Here is a 17600-nt window from a genome sequence, read left to right on the forward strand (position 1 = left end):
GAGGGAGGGGAAGACCTGGCGGAAGCCACAAACCCCAGCAGCCTCAGCACTGAGCTGAGTTTCTGGAAAAAGCATTCAGATTCTATGAACTTTCTTCTAAGCATCCTCCCTCTGATTCTCCCTTTGGGTAAAAGGAGGGGACCAGCCCAGGGACCACAGGACGGGAAACGACCGAGGATGCTGCCCTGGGATCCAGAAGCCATGGAAGAGGAGAGGCCGGGGGAGGGGACGAGCCGGGGAGGCAATCTGTTCTCCTGAAGCAGAAGCGGGGATTCCAGCGTGAGGGAGGGAGCACCGTGTCGGCTGCAGATTGATGGCTGTGTCCTTGGAATATAGTAAGTGGGCTCAAGAGGGCCTGTGGGAGTGCAGGCGGAGACCTTCGGGCTGAGAAAAATGAGTCTGGATAAAGGGGAGCTGGGGTGATTTCCCAGTGAGCGGGATTGAAGCTGGAAGTAAGGGGAAGAGAGGCAGTGCCAGACGAGGGGATGGGGAGGACAAATGAGGACAGCAGGTGGGCACCAGAGAAGCGAGGGTCCACAGAGGGTACAGGGTGGATGGCAGGCTGAGCCACCGGGTGGGTCATCCCACTCTGTCCCTCTGCCTGACCAAGTGTGGGTGTGGGCTCAAGCTGGGGGGGGGCTGCGGGGAAAGTGGAGTGTTTGTGGGAAAGGATGGTAGGATTTAGGGGTGGGCACTGGGGTGAAGGATGGTGGGGGCAGCCTGGAAGGGGATCTGCAGGAGTGCGTGTGCAGAAGAAAGCGGGAGAGAAGACCGAGGAGTGAGCGCTGGGCAGGGCGAGATGTGTTGGAGTCACCGGAGAATAGTGTGCGTGTGCGGGGTGGGGTGGGGGGGAGAGAGATGCTAAGAGGGTCTGAAAGGTATGTGATCGGCCAGTGTGTACGCATTTTTTCTTACAGAGTTGTTCAAGGGTGGGGAAGGGGAGAGGCCGCTAACAGGGCTGGGGCAACGAGAAGAAAATGCATCCAGCCCAGGACAGACTTAGGAGGATGACTGCAAGTAGGGGTGGGAAGGTGTGTGGGTGACAACCATGTGAGGTTGGGGTCTGAGCACGCCCCTTGCCACACCTGCGACAGTACGCAAAGAACTTTGTGGTTGGTGGCAAAGAGGAGGGAGGAAGGAACCTAGGAGAGGGGACAGTGGGCAGGAGAGGGCACTGGATTTCTCTGCCTGAGTGCTTTCCTTGTTGACAGAGGGAATTCTGCCTCCACCTGCTGAACACAAAGCCAGCTGAGATGCACTGGCTTGGGCAGTCGCCAAAGCTCCTAGCTGACCCCCATCCTGCACCTCCAGGACACGTGACTCCAACCTCACCGGCCCAAACAGTGGGAGTCACTTGGGGTCCTCCCCTCCCTGGGGATTTCAATAGACACTGAGGCTAAGGACTCAGGCTTTCAGGAGGCCCATGGAGATCCACTTCACCCCGGGATCCCTGCCTAAAACGCCCACCCCAGGACCCCCTCGGACACGAGCCTACTTGGCCACCAGGAGAATGGCCTTGGAGACCTTGAACGCTGGAGACCCAGATGCAGCTCTGGCCTCCTAATCAGTCCCAGACTTGGGACAGTGCTTAGGGTTTTTTCAGATGTGCCAGGACCTTTAAAAGGCACCATTCATGTCCTTCCCTCCCCACTCCCACCTTTCAGACACAGTACAGAGAGGAAGCATCAGCAGTCATGGGTGAGAGGGACACAAAAGATCTACAGGGATTCCAAGACGGGCAGGCAGCTGGTTCAGCCCCATCCTCAGCTCCCTTTCGCAAGTTTTGATCATCTTTGCAGACCCTGGGGGACCTCAACTCCGGGACTTCCTATGGCTCTCACCTAGGGAGCCGTGTGCTACTTAGAGGCTCCAGGGAAAGGCTTGAGCCATGACACCACCTGCTCAGAAGCCCCACCCTCCAGGGCTCTGTCCCCTGATGTAGCTGCCTTCCTGTGCCACTGACTCTTCATTCCATGGACACAGCCCCTGCCCCAATGCGCTCCCTTCAGCACTGCTGTTGCCAGCTGCCTAAGATGGGTGACACGTGGTCCCAGCTGCCCTGGCCAGGGCCCCCCCACCCAGCCATGCTGCTGGTCTCCCTCCTCTTGACAGCCGGGGTGATGCACTCAGACGCCGGCACCAGCTGCCCAGTCCTTTGCACGTGCCATAACCAGGTGGTGGACTGCAGCAGCCAACGGCTATTCTCCGTGCCCCCAGACCTGCCAATGGACACTCGCAACCTCAGCCTGGCCCACAACCGCATCGCCGCGGTGCCGCCCGGCTACCTTACGTGCTACGTGGAGCTCCGTGTGCTGGATTTGCGCAACAACTCCTTGATGGAGCTGCCCCCCGGCCTCTTCCTCCATGCCAAGCGCTTGGCACACCTGGATCTGAGCTACAACAACCTCAGCCACGTGCCAGCCACCATGTTCCAAGATGCCCATGGCCTGGTGCACATCGACCTGAGCCACAACCCGTGGCTGCGCAGGGTGCACCCACAGGCCTTCCAGGGGCTGGTGCAGCTCCGAGACCTGGACCTCAGCTATGGGGGCCTGGCCTTCCTCAGCCTGGAGGCCCTCGAGGGCTTGCCGGGGCTGGTGACGCTGCAGATCGGCGGTAACCCCTGGGTGTGCGGCTGCACGATGGAGCCCCTGCTGAAGTGGCTACGGAACCGGATCCAGCGCTGCACGGCTGGTAAGGGCAGGGGCGAGACTGGGCGGCCGGGGGAAGGAGGATGCTGTCCTCTCTGAAAGCAAAGGCTCCAAAGGAGACAGAGGAGCTTAAAGATCTTGAGCACCTACTGTGTGCCCTGATCTGTGCTGGCCTCTCTGTACCCCAGCTCTTTCACTCCACAGTATTTGTTGAGTCCTTGTTCAGCAGGCGAGGCGCAGGGGGACCCATTTGGTAAGGAAACAGATGCCGCCCTTGCTTCTGTGGCACTTATGACCTAATGAGGCAGACAGACAGTAAACAAGTAAGAATAGCTAATAATAGACAGTGTTTATTGAGCTTTCACCATGATCTAGGGACTTGGTGTGCGTGATCTCATCGAACCCCCACTTTCATTATCCCCATTTTGCAGACGACGAAAATGAGATTTAGAACAATGAAAAAAGTAGCCCAGAATCGCTCATTTAGAAAGTGGCAGAGCCATGGATAAAACCTGAGTTTATTTGACTTCTAAGCCTATTTACTTTTGTACTAACTGTCATGCTCTGTCCTAAGCATAGTATACATTTTAGCTCATTTCATCTTCACATGAACCCTAATGAGCCCCTTCCCCACTTTACAGAGGGGGAAACCAAAGCACAGAGAGGTTCAGTAACTTGCCCAAAGTCACAGAGCTGCTAAGTGTTGGAGTCAGGACTCGAACCCTTGCCGTCTGGCTGTCCTCTGGCTGTATCCTGAAGAATCAGGTTCTAGGCTAACGGGAAGAGTCAGAGCCTGAGTTCTGGGATTGCCAAAGGGCCTCTGCAGATTCTGCAAGATTTGAGCATGAGATGGAGAGTTGAGAGAACCTGGGATGTGACTTCAACCAGCCAATCCCAACTGGAGTTGGACTGGGGCCTGAAGGAGCCTGAATCATGCAGGTTTGATGGTCCCTGGCCTCCCCCTGTGGTGCCCAAGCCCGGCCCAGAGGCAGGCACTGCTCAGCTGAGGCCTTCCTCACCAGCTGTCCAGTGTGGCAGCACCGAGCCTTGGCACAAGCCCCCAGCAGCAGAACGACAAGAATAGCTGGAGGCACTGTCCCAGGGGCTTTCCCAGAGCCTGGGCTCAGAGTTTGTTCAGCAGTGGTGCTGAATGAGGTGTGAGGGGGAGGAGGACTGAGTGGGGAGCCCAGGACCAAAATAGTTTGGGGGAGGGAGGGCTGTGGGTCACGATTCCTGTGTTTCCACGGAACTGTGGGAGGACATTCTCCGGAACCAAAATAGCTGGGGACTGAGACGGGGCAGTGGTAGGGGGCATGGGGGGCTGCCTGGAGCAATCTCCCCACCTGCTCAGCCTTTTCAGGCTGGCTCTCCTCCCCTCTCTTCTGGGCACTAAGCACAGAAGGGGCATTCTGGGGTGCTAAGCCCCCACCACATCTGGGCTCCTCTTTTTCTGAGATCTCGGAGGCTCCTGCTGCCCTTCAAAAGAGGCACAGACTCCCAGTGAGCAGGAGAGGGGTCTCAGATCCCACCAGTACAACCTTATGTCAGTACACCTGAGGGACTTGAGCTCCAGAGAAGGAAAGCATCCACAAACCCACAGTGAGAGGGCAAACAGGCCACAGCCAGAAACCCAGGTTCCCTGTTCCTCCAAAGAACTGTACACCACACCACACTATCCAGGATATTTTCTCTTGGGGGCGAAGAACTTACCAGTGTAGGAAGAATTAGGCAATCCTCTTCCCTTTGTCTTTTTCTGCTCTTCCTCTCTTTTCATGGGATTCCCGCTACTATCCACGGTTTTCGGAGAAATCCCAACACAGAGAAACATAAGGATGTCCCTGGGACATAATTCAACTTCAAGAGTGATTCTTTGACTTACGAGAGAGTTTTGTCAGCCCCCGGCCGGGCTCCCATCCGGCACTCCTGCCAAATGCCCTCAGTGCCTCCTCTGGTTGGTCTACACCAATTGCCTTCGGTGTCCCCACATTCCCCAGCTTCGTATTGTCTCACCACCACCCCAGTCATACACACAATAGACTTGGGAGTTCAGCATCTTCCAGTTCCAAGATGGTCAACCCCAGACACAGACTTTTCCTGGGCAGAGTCTGGAGGACTGTGCATACAGCCTACGGGAACCACCCAACGTGGGGTTTGGGGAAGGTTGCATTCTTTTGCAGACTCTCATTTCTAAGGAGAATGATGCTCATTCATTTCTCATAAGGGTCAATCCAAATTCATTTTATTCTTTGCCCTCAAAAACTACAGAATGAATAAATACCATTTTGCACCATATAATTTAGAGAACTCCTTCCCATTGACCCTCCTAGACAATGAGATAAGAGTATCCTGTTCTTATAGATCCCCTTTCTTCATGAGAGCCAGAAAGGCAAAAAAGACTTGCCCAAGGTAAGCGCTTCAATGATATTAATCCACTGGACGAAGGAATGGCAGAACTGCTACCTGCATACCCTCTTACTTCCAATGCAGAATACGACGAAACCACTGGCAATCATCAAGCATTTGCACATGGGATCACGGAAGGATGAGGTGGGACCATCAGTGATGGAGCGAACAGTAACACGCTAAACAGTGACTTCTACAGAAGTCTGTGTGCAGAATAGGATCTCCACTGATCTGTTCGGAGGCACCAACATAGGAAAATAATAAAAGCACATACTTACATAGTACTTACAATATACGAAGAGTATACCATTTACATATGTTAACTCGTTGAAGCCTCCGGGTAACCCTGTGAGATAGGTACTATTATTATCCTCATTTTACAGATGGAGAAGTGAAAACACAGAGGGGTTAAATAGCTTACCCATAATCAACTAGGGAGAGAGGGGAGGAGGGGGATTTGAACCTAGGCCAATAGCTGCAGAGCCCATACTCTTAACCCTACAATTTGTGTATCTGGAAAAGCCACACGGGGTAGTAGAAAGACCCAAAGCTGTGGAGCTGGACAGTCATTCATTCACATGTGCATTTCACAAAGATTCACTGAGCACTTACACGGACAGAACACGATTCTGATGCTAAGGATGCTATGGGAAGTGCTTATAATCGAGGGAGTAGAGTTAGATAACAAACAAGTTGTCAGTAATAAACACTATGAAGAAAAATTAAGCAGAGTAGGTAAGATAGGGAATGCCTAGAGAAAGGTGAAGTGGGGCTTGCTATTTTATGTAGGATTATAAGGGAAGGCCTCACTAATAAGGTGATATTTGAGCAAATTACCCAAGAAAGTGAGGGACTAACCTGTGCAGAGATTCAGGGGAGAAACATCCTCACGGGGGGACAAATGCAAAGGCACCCCCTCCCCACCCCGAAATGGGACATGCTCGGAGTGATGGGCTTTCATTCTGTGGGAAGATAAGAAGCCAGGGGAGGGTTTCAAGCAGAGAGTGACATGATGAGACTTCAGGTTTGAATGGATTGCTCAGCCAACTGTGTTGAGACGGTTTAAGGGCAGAAGCCCCAAGACCAGTTGGAAGGCTATTGTAAGACACAAAAGTCCCAGTTCTACTCTTATTAGTAGCTATTGGACTTTAGGCAAGTTACTAAACTCTCCTAGCAGTGATCGCCACATCCATAGATGTATTTACCCTGAGGGCTGTTGAAGGGACTACAGAAGGTAAGTAAAAAAATGGGCACAAAAGAAACTCAATAAGAAACTCAACTTCTCCTGGGTGGGGTGGGGGCTCTCCATTCCATTCTCTCTCCCCCAGGCACCTCACCCTCCCTGGGTTCTGTGTTGCAGATTCTCAGCTGGCTGAGTGCCGGGGCCCCCCTGAGGTTGAGGGCGCCCCACTCTTCTCCCTCACTGAGGAGAGCTTCAAAGCCTGCCACTTGACCCTGACCCTGGATGATTACCTCTTCATCGCGTTTGTGGGTTTCGTGGTCTCCATCGCATCCGTGGCCACCAACTTTCTCCTGGGCATCACAGCCAACTGCTGCCACCGTTGGAGCAAGGCCAGCGAAGAGGAAGAGATTTGACATGGGTGCCTGGCGTCCCTCCATGCTACCAACCGCCACTACCACTGACCACCAGACACCCTCCCTGGCTGCCCACTCTGGTCCCATGATGCCCTGGCCACCTGTCATGGCTCAAGCAAGGTCAGGAAAGTACTTTTGATGAGCTTCTTCAGCAAGCCAGGCGCTGTGCTAGGAACTGGCAATGTTAGATGAATCCACCTAGTCCCTGCCCTCAAGGCACTTCCTTCTAACAGAGGAGAGAGATTTGGAGACTCATCCCCTTTAGATGATTTGTCTGTACTCTGAGCACAGAGCTATGGAAGCCCAGAGGAGGGGTCATTAACTGTGCCTCGAAAACTCCAAGAGAATTACAAGAGTGGAAGTGATTCGTGAGCTGAGTCATCAAAAACTGTCCGCTTTGTCAAGTAGATGGAGAAAGATGGACATACACAATGACAGAGGCCAGAATATGCTTGGAATGTTGAGAACCTTGAACAATCCCTGTGACTTCAGTGTACAGAGGGGAGTGGCACAGGACCGGAACTTTCCCTCTGACACCCAATCTGTCAGCACTTGGGGCTGCCCACCATTGCCTCTGGAGGGTGAGATGACCTCCATGCCAGCCCCCGTGGCCTCCTTCTACCAGCAGCTACCAGGTGAGACCACCTCCCAGGGACTGCCCCCTACACTACATTGCCAGTTGTAGCCTGCTGGCAAAGTCCCAGGTAGCAAGCTAAGGACTGACACCTTCGGAGCCCTTTCTCTACCCCTGTCTCCTGCCTCTCACTCTAGCTTTGGCTTCAGCAGAAGGCCCAGCAAGAATGCTGGCACTCTGGGACTCCTAATCTCGTGACTGTTCTCGCCACAGTGCTCACCCCAAGGGACCTCACCAGGAAAGTACACTGTGCGCTACAGCCCTGTAGCATGATGGGATAGGACTGAAGGGGAGATGGTCATCACTGTGGTGACATAAGACAGATTTGCTCTTTCTGCTAAGCAACTCACTCATTTGCATAAGGGTGAGAGAGCCATTAATTACCAAGCACTTGCCCGCATCAGACACTGTGATAAGCTCTCTCCACAGACAATTCCCTTTGACACACAACAATCTTTTGAGGTAAGTCTTGTCGTTCCAGTTTTACAGATGGGCGATGAAGGCTCAGGGAGGTTAAGGTCATGTGATACTTATGAGCAAAATAAGTCTGTGCTTTTTTGACTACCCCACCCAAGTTGGGGGACGTCACAGTCCCCTCCAAAGGCATACAAATTCAAAGTCAAGCAGTGCTGATGATGCTCCTGATAAGAGCCAGGCACTCTTACATCTACGGACTCATTTATTCCAATTCTCACAGCAACACTGCCTGCTGGTTATTATTCCCATTTTACAGACGAATTACTTGTAGAGAGCTGAGACTCTTACCCAAGGTTATCTGGATAAACTGTAGAAGGGAGGTGACAGGTGGCTCCATTCAGGGAAATTGTGTATAATCAGTCAGTCAAAAGTCAAGTAACTTCATGTGCAGCACAATTACCACCATCACTGTCGTCATCGTCCCCACCACTGTCATCGGCTTCCTCACTTCCCTGTGTCTGGTCAGCACTGGACAGCTCGTGAACTGCTTTGGCACCATTCTCCTTGACTCCTCACAACCCTGCACGGGAGGCAAACCAAACATCATTACTTCTATTTTACAAATGGAAAAATAAAGACCCGAGACTGGATGTGCCTTGCCTAAGCAGCAGGGGTGGCACTCAACTCCAACTCAGTTTTCTTCCCAGTGCTGTCCCAGATGCTTGGGAAAGAGAATGCCTGGGACAGCTGGGGAGTGGGATCCTCTGATTCCGCAGCCATGAATATCCCAGTAGATCAGCTAAATAAAGGGTGTAAAACCTCACTGCTGTCCAGATTTAGATGTACTTACAGTGGGGCAACTTGCAGCCTCTGAAACATAGAAGCAGCCCAGATAACATCTGAATAGGAGTCACCTGTCTTGCAATGTGTAACCAACGCATTAGAAATGGTGGCCATCTGAAAAATTAGACTTGGGAAAATAGGAGAGGGAGCTGTGTTAACCCCTCCTGCTCAAGCCCTGTTGTGTTGGGTGCCTGAAATACACAGGGTGTCTGAAAGCTGTGGGTGAGAAATTCCACACGACCGGGGAAGACGTTAAGGCACCATCCAACACGTTGGCAAGGCTGGCTGGGATGGGAATGAAAACATGGGCTCTCTCCCTTGCCCCCAGCTCCAGCAGGCTTGCATCGTCCCATCCTCCTGGCCTGAAAGGAAGGAGAATACCATTCCACCTTCCAAGCAGCCTTCCCTTACTCATGCTCCCTGAGCTCCTCAACCAAAAGAGTGCCCGGAAACTTTGCTAGATCTGGGCTACTTGAACCTTATGTCCCCTGAATGTCATTTATAACATCCGGCCCAGAGCCCTGCTCCTGTGACTTCTAGAGCATAACTGTGCCCGCTCTCTTCTTCTGCTATGTCCAGCGACCACTGGACTGGGCCTGCTGTCCACCCATCAAGCAGTCAGGGACACCTTTGTCCATTTCTTCCAAAGCTAAAGTATTTGAGGATGAACTTATAGAAATAATAGTCCTGACACAAACAGTTAAGTGTCCCATACAGGGGCACCATATGCATCTATGATAATCTCCTAGAGATGCTTGTTTGCTGAAATATAGTTAATATATTTTAAGATATGTACTCTGTTTTGCATAGAACTAGAACCAAACAAGACACCAAATGCCCCCTTGAGATCCAATGTCCTTTCTAATGAGACTACTTAGTCCCCATTAATGGCAAACCTTTCTGAGTAGGATACATGACTTTTAAAGAACAGATGATTCTCCAGCTACTAGAAGGTCCCCAGTTAACTAAAGCACAATGAGGAAACTTCCCTGCTGCCAGGGAATTCCGTTTTTTCCCCACCTCCACTACCAGCATCTTCTATAGGCTATCAGAAGCAAGCTTCTAGAGGGAATCTAGCAGTCCTGGCTGAAACTGTTGTTACATGCTGCTGACCAAGAACCCATGATGGTAAGCCTATAAGGCTTCATTAAGATTTTTCCAGACTAGTTAATATATAAGTGTTGGGGTATCTCTGAGACCATGTGTCTGTTTGTGAGGTTCTGTGTAGTTTGCATATCTACTGATATGGGGCCAATCTATCTGGAACTTGATTTCAGTTCTCTGACACAGTCTACTCAGCCATCTGTTTATTGTATTGCATGATACCCTAATATGGAATCCCATTAAAGTTGGGGTAGGGATAGCTGCTCAAAAAATATACAAAGAAAGAGAGAGAGCGAGAGAGATGTGGCTGAGGCAGCTTAATGACAGCCTGTCTGCTTCCCTCCACTCTCTAGTCCTCAGAAATTTGTCCTCATCACAGAAGCTTCCTTCATGCTGGGCCTGAGGATAGCTAACCAACAGGGCTGTCATGGGCAAAGTCTGGGCCAAGAAAATTGTTCTGTAGAAAAGACCCCACATCTGCACCACACTACTCTGTACCCATTGCTTCTGGTCACCCTCAGACAAACCCTCCTCTGTTCTCCATCCCTATAGGGATTCCCAGGTAACCCTGCAGAAATAGGTCCCCAGAGTTGCTATAGAGTTTGCTGGATCCTTTCAAGAAGGTTGATGTATGGAATTTGAACGCACCAAAATAGGTATTTCTCTTCATCCATTAGGAAATGCTTACAGCCCCTCTTTTCCCTATAGATGTCTTTGTTGATATGCTCAGACATCCTTTCCAGCTCTCAAAGAGTGTAAGGAGAACAACTATCTCCATTCCTCCCAAAGCTAGAGAAACTTGTCTGCTCTCCCCACCCCAGAAGGATGGAAAGGGGAAATGAAGGAAGGAAGTCAGGCAAGGTCCTGTGTAAATCACCATCATGTTTGCCACAGCACTGGATGGAGAGATCTGCATCCACAGAGCTCTCAGTTTTCCTAGCACTGTCCTATGGAGTGCTGAGGTCTGGGGGTGGAAGGGTGAGGGAGGGGTGGGGAAAGGGAAGATGTGCACCTTTGTATGGAGATGATTTTATAACCATGCACTTTTGTAACTGTGAAGAATTTTTCATAAATGTACATTAATAATAAAGAGTGTATAGTTTAACAAATTTTCTAAAGAGTTGTGAAGAGGAGGAAGAGGGAGGGAAATGGAAAGAAACACAGAGAGAGAGAGAGAGAGAGAGAGAGAAAGAGGAACTAAGCGGAATCAAGAGAATGCGTGCCAAAATATACACGCAAGAGGTCTATGGGGAGGGAGTAGATGGGAATAATTAGGAGATGAGCCAGCCATGGAGGGGCATGTGTGGGAGTAGAAGGAACATCACAGAAGCATATTTCTACCAGGCAAAAAAGAGTACGCGTGTGTCTGTATGCACACACCCCTACGTGTAGGCATATTTTGGTGCCTGAAATTATACAAAGAAAAGAGCATATGTCTTATACATGTTGGTGTTTGCAGCTTGGGTCATCTACAAAACATGCCAAGGCAAGTGGGTGTGCCAGCCTAGTTAGCATCCCTGAGGGATGTGCGCCAAGGAGATGGCCCATACCAGCCACATAGGCAAAAGGATAAACCAGGCATACAGGTAAACCAGGAATCTAAACACATGGTGTAGTGGATGGAAGAGGCCATTCATGGTATAGGTTCAGTCTCTCTCCTCATAGGTTATAAAAGAAAGGAAGGGAATCTAAACCTCCTGAGTCTTGCGAGTGTTGCCAGAACACCACGGGAAATGAGACAGTTGGGCAGTGTACCTTGGGAACAGAGACAGAAGAAGGAGGAGCAAAGTGTACTCCTGTATGTGCAGTAGCAGCCATTTCTATCCTGGTACACTAAAGAGGAAGTGGTTCTAAGCAGGAAGTGGATTCAAGCAGGAAGTGGCTCTAGACAGGAAGTAGTTCCTTCCACCAATACATATTCTAGTCTCCTTCTGTTCCTCACACTCTAATTGCCACAGGGTACAGACGAGTACTGCACTCACAAAGTAAAGCCACTAAAGGGGACTCAGAACACTCAGGAAGGCAAAGAACATGCCCAACCACAACTAGTGGCATCTGCAGTAGATTGGAGGGAGGCAAAGACTTTCTCATAAAATGAAGTGCTTAATGAAGTACTTCTCACAGAAGTCTAGAACTTGTATATGTTATGCAATGTTGGCCCTAGTGCCAGGCATATACCTAGATATTGATGATGATGATGGTGATGATGACATAACATTTATTGATATGTGCCAGATGCTGTGCAAAGCACGATACATGGGGTAATTCACTTAATTTTCACAACAACCCGAGATAGGCACTGTTATGATACCCATTCATTGATGAGGGAACTGAGACTCAAACCAGCCATCCGCGCCCAAAGTCAAACAGCTAGGAAGTAGTAGATCTGGGTTTAAGCACTCCATAACGTATACTTGGGGACTAACTGACTTCAGGGGACAAGAACAATATGAGACATTAAAGAAAATCCCATCTCAATCAGAAGGTCCTCTATAATTACTTGGTGAAAGCAAACTGGGGGGTAATAGGTAAAACCAACCCATATCCTGTATGTTTTATTGTGTATAGCTTTGATTACTGCATTGGTAAAGGTAAGCTAATTATGATAACAGGTGATCCAAAAATCTCAACAGAATAAAGATTTGTTTACTGGATTATTTAACATTATAAAGACTTATTTCCTGCTCATGTCACATTTCAATGCATGTCAAAGTTTCTGCTGCACACGGTCATTAAGGGACCCAGGTTCCTTCCATCTAATGTGTCTGCCATCCCTGAGTCCCCAGAGCCCTCCATTGTATCCTCTGCAGCACGGAGGACCTCAAGGGAGATTTTAGATGGCCTAAGCTGAAAATATTGCACATCAGTTCCAGCCATGTTTCACTGGCCAGACCCAGTTCCATGTCTCCATTTAACCTCAAAGGAATAGACTTGTAAGTACCTAGAAGGCAAAGGAAACAGGGTTTGGACAACCCCACCTGTCTCTAACACCATCTGTTCTGCTGGTCACCAAATACCTGTTTCAATCTTCCTCCCATACTTATCCTGTCACCACATCCAGCTCAAAGTAAAAGATCACCAATAGTGATTCTCCACTAGGTCTCCTTGTGGTCCTATGACCTATGAAATAAAAAAGAAAGTTACTACCCACCCACTTACACATATCCAATATACAAAGTTGATACAAGGACAGTGTAACAGCAAATTAAAACCCTTGTTTGGAAAGGGGGAAACAAAACCACATATGGTCCATAGTAATAGTAGTCATGGTCCATAGTAATTCTAAAATCCTCGTGAGAGAGCACGAGGAAGGCCTCAGATCAAATTCCTTTATTAGACCTCAATTCTGTTTCCTGATTGGAACTCCTTTGTCAGTCATTCTCTGTCACTTCTGGGTGTTCTCTCTTGAAGGGTCTCCCTTTTCCACTATTCACCATGGCCAAATCTAAAGTGGGTATTGGGGAGCATGCACTCTTTGGGGGTTGCCCATCTTCTTTGACCAGCCTCCTGCTGAGGCAAGTATCCTGGCCTGAAATTTGTTTGAGGTCTCAACGGTCAAAAGCTTTTTGATTCCATGTTCATGGTTTCTTCGCTATTCATCTCCCTTAAAAACTTGGCAGACTTTTATTCTATTTGCTTCTACTAAGTTTCATGTTTCAGTGCACACACAAAGTTCTTTCTAAAAGGCCTTTTTAAGCCTACCTTGATTTCTTGCGTTGTCTTCCCCGGTGCTTTTTTAAGTGCAACCTTGCAATTACCTGAAACAATAGACAAGAAGACACATTCTTATTTTTATGTGTTCCCACTTGGCTAAGTTAGTTTAACTGAAAAATTTTAGTGGGTCTTCTTGCTCAAAGCTTTGTTCAATTTTATCTCTTATCATGTAGGTCTGGAAATAGTCAACTTTTCCTATTCTATCTCTTCTCATTTAGATCGAGAAATAGTCAGTTTTCCCAACTTTTTAAGGCTGTAAATTTTTTACCTTCTCCCTCTTCCTTTTACTTTCTATTTTCAAACTGCTTTAAAACTAATTAAAACATTAGAAACCTGATTTGGATTAATTTGGGCTGAGACCAAAATGTTTGAAGCACACAAACAAGACTGCACCATGAACTTCGTGAAGGGGATTAAACTCATCATTGAAAATGATCATTGTGATGCAAGGTAAGGAAAGTGGATAAAACATGATAACTGTGGCATTCAGAACACCTACCAGAAATCACTAGAGCAGAGATAGGTTTGCCATTATAAGGATACGAGGAATTGATGGAAACGAGTTACTGCCCACACGTAGTGATTAAAAGGCTATCTCAGGAGAAAATGTTAGCTAATATATTGTGTCACTGGTCATTACCCCAACCTACTCACCACGGAGGGCCGAGATCATAAAGCCACTTTGACAGGGTTACGAAAAAGAGAATATTGTCAAGTGTGGCCTCCTCCGGTTTTATGCTTAGCTCGTGGAATCATTTAGAAGGACACAGCATGAATTCTAGAAAATACGTAATAATGGGGCTGATTTTTACAAAACTGAGGATTCTATTCCTATAGCTGAGCCAATATTCAAAAGAGATCTCTATGTACATAAATTAAAAGCCAAAGCTATGGAAATGGTTGGTATAAGAATCTTAGCAGGTCAAGAGTTCTATATAAAAGAGCAGTTTTTGCCTTCATTCATTCAAAAATATTCATCACACATTCCCATGCGCTGGACACATGTTTCAAGGGTTGGCTAAATGGCAATAAACAAGATAAAGTGTCCGCCCCTTGGTGCCAACCTTTTATAAGGGGGTGGGAGTGGGGGTGGGGGGAGTAGAGGTAGATCAGACAATAAACAAGAATAATAAATAATTCCAGATAGTGAAAAGTACTGCAAAGAAAAGAAAATAGCAGGAAGAGGGTTGGAGGATGAGGTTGAATAAGTCAGCCCAGATCAAGTAGGTCCTTGTGAGCCTTGGTCAGATTTCCCTTTTAACGTAAATTCCGTGGGAAACCACTGGACGGTTTTAAGCAAGGGAATGACATGATTTGATTATATTTTCAAAGACCATTCTGGATGCTGTATGGAAAATGTCCAATAGATAGGAAAGAATGTAAGCAGGGAGACCAGGGAGGGTCCTCCTTTTAGTGCAAGATGTTCTAAGGGTTATGAGTGTGGGTGAATAAAGAGACAAACTGAGGATATATGTTTCAGAGGCAGAGTCAATGGGACCTACTAATGCATTGGCTATGGGAGACAGAACAAAAGAAGAATAAAGGAAAACTTCAATTACATATTTTTTTTTACTTCAGCTATAGTTATTCTCAGCAAGACCCAAGTAACAGAAAGGCTGTCATAATTCTAAAAGAAAAGAAAAAAAGAAAAAAAAAACCAACAGACCGTCAACAATCAGCAAGTCAGAAAACCCTGATGAGTAAGTTGGAAGGGGAAGGGAGAAAGCAGATAAACAGATTCATAATGACAGGAAACAGCCCAAACCTGAGATAAGCATAGAAAATTCTGAACATACACAGCATTAAATTCTCTGTATCACTCTGAGTGTCCCAGTGGATCTTAAACCGAGCAACGGAGCTTAAGGAACTGGAGCTTGCGCCTAAATAATCAGCAGCATTTTCAGAGTACAGATATGTAGACTGGTACCCACAGTGGTGTGCTAGAGGTGGGGCTTCAACCGAAAGTGATTTCCTTGCAGGAAAGTGTAAGGCTCCCTCAGCTGTCGATAAAGACGCAAATCCAGGAGACAAATTGTATTTGAGATGGGCCCAAATATGTTTGAAATGGGAATATTACACAGAATCATATTTTAAAAACTGGGAACGAACAGCTTGTACTCGTCTTAGCCAAGGAATGAAAGACTATGGTGACAAGCTGGGCATCTCAGGATGACACTAATACTGTGAACATTTTCAACCACTGCTGACATTGTACCACACAGCACACCGAGGCTTTACCTGCAATACCTCACTGATGTCTCACTGGGAGATAGCTACTACTTAGAAATGCAAAGCATAAGAGCATGCACTAGGGAGCCGCAGTGCCTGGGTTCAAATCACATGGCTGCCATTTGCCACTTGGCCAGCTATGTGACCTTGAGCAGGTGACGTCATATCACAGTCTTCTCTGACTGTGAATTGGAAAGGACAGTGGTAGCCACTTCATAAGGTCTCTGAGACTAAATGAGTTCATGTATAGAAAGTGCTTAGAATGGGGACTGGCACAGAGTGACATTCAATTAGTGATAGCCACTATTACTAGCTTCCCTCTTTAACAGGAAAAGAACTAGAAGACGAGAGATGTTTAAGTAACTTATCTAACATCACGCAGCTGAAATGTGACAAAGCCAGGGTTTTAATTCACATCTGTCCTCCACACCCAGTGTGCTAAACCACTACCGTATACCAGATAGGTTTTGTTGGCCAGCTGTGACAGCTGGTCTCCAAACATGCGACCCAGTGAACCACGCCTCCAACATTGATGTCCTTGAGTAGTCCACTCCTACACTGACCCTGGACTGGCCCTGTGACTCAGTTTAACCAAAGGAAGGTAGCAGAAGTGATGTGTGCCAGTTCGAGACCTAATCTTTAAGAGGGCCTGGCAGCTTCTGTTTTGTGCTCCTGGGAGCCCTGAACGCCTGTGGATGAAGTCTGATCCATAGAGATAAATGGAGAGTCCAGAGACCACATGGAGAGAAAATAGACTCAGCCATTCGTGCCAGTTGAGCCCAGCTTTCCAGACATCCCCTCCGGGCACCAGACATATTAGTGGATCTGTCTTGAACATTCCAGCCCCAGCCACCCTCTGACCACAGCCCTATAGGAAAGCCCAAGCAGGACCAACAAAAGAACTGTCCAGCTTTGTTACAGTACTGAAGATTGTTTAAATTAATTAAACTAGGAAGCCATTAGACTGACGTGGTTTGAATGCCCTGGTAGCCTACTTCAGCAAACCAAAACCTAAGCTCATAAATGCCTCAAGGTTAAGAAGTCAAAAGCTTAGGACAGCCAGTCACAAACAGCCACCTAGCCTTTTCCAAATAAGGCCACTGCTTAAGCTATCGCCAACCAAATAATTTTTTGCTTCGCGTCTGTGTCTCTTCTTTAAAGTCTCGCCGCTAATTCCTATTAGAGGAGCAGCCCTGACCACTCCCGGTTTGGCACTGCCTGATTCCAATCTATCTTTGCTCAAAAAAACTCTTAAATTTTAGTGTGCCTCAGTTTCCCTTTTAACACAATTAATTTATTGTGTTGGGACTCTTTGTTATACAACAATACACAACTGAAACACCAGTCTATGAGGAAAAGACTTATTGGGGCGAAAAATGTGTCAGTAGCATAAGTCTGAAACCCAGAGCGACCATTCCATCCCAGAAGCAAGCTGTGTAGTGGATATATGCCACCCAAGTTCAAGTTGTGCTGTTGCCACTTACTAACTAAATAAGTTATTCAGTGTTTCCATTTTCTCATTCCCTTCTCTGAATAATGGGGATACTACCTATCTCATTGTGTTGTAGTAGTGATTCAAAAATACAATGCCTATTAGTGAGCTTAGAATAGTGCCTGGCACATAGTAAGAAGTCAACAAAAAATTAGCTAGTGCTATCTTTTATTATTAAAAATAATGTAATTATTCTAGAGTGATTAAATAGGCCAATGCAAGAAACAGGTGAAATTCCCAGTTCTAGTTTCTAGTGTTTCCAAAAATAACACCACTGGAAATTTGCATCACTTTCCTTCGCTTTAGGAAATGCCAGTGGACAATATTGTAAAGATGTGACTAGTAAAAGAGTATAACATAGACAACAAAAATTAATCAAGAGGAGACGATTACAACCCGTCTCATACTGGTCTTGAAGAGTACTGCTATCCCAAGCTACTACTGAAAAGTATCATTGTTACAGAGAAACATATCATGGTGGCACGTTCTTCCCCAATGGGAAAGTCATTTACAGCAC

At 47.6% G+C, this 17600-nt stretch overlaps 1 protein-coding gene and 1 long non-coding RNA gene across 2 annotated transcripts in view; one reads left to right on the forward strand and one right to left on the reverse strand.

The window, feature by feature from the left end:
- LRRC55 (leucine rich repeat containing 55) lies at nt 1-12302 on the forward strand. The gene is made up of 3 exons (XM_019713427.2): nt 1-335; nt 1212-2694; nt 6415-12302. Exons 2-3 carry the CDS (start codon nt 1974-1976, stop codon nt 6648-6650), a joined length of 957 nt encoding a protein of 318 aa, XP_019568986.1. The 5' UTR covers nt 1-335; nt 1212-1973; the 3' UTR covers nt 6651-12302.
- The window catches only part of LOC141572269 (uncharacterized), a 27243-nt gene continuing 17788 nt past the window's right edge, over nt 8146-17600 (reverse strand). Inside the window, exons 2-4 of the long non-coding RNA XR_012497593.1 lie at nt 13351-13406; nt 12666-12768; nt 8146-8281 (exon numbers count right to left, since the gene is read on the reverse strand). This is a non-coding gene — a long non-coding RNA (uncharacterized LOC141572269). The remainder of the gene's footprint in view (nt 8282-12665; nt 12769-13350; nt 13407-17600) is intronic.

Source organism: Rhinolophus sinicus, linkage group LG06, assembly GCF_036562045.2.
Source record: "Rhinolophus sinicus isolate RSC01 linkage group LG06, ASM3656204v1, whole genome shotgun sequence".
Taxonomy (NCBI): Eukaryota; Metazoa; Chordata; class Mammalia; order Chiroptera; family Rhinolophidae; genus Rhinolophus; species Rhinolophus sinicus.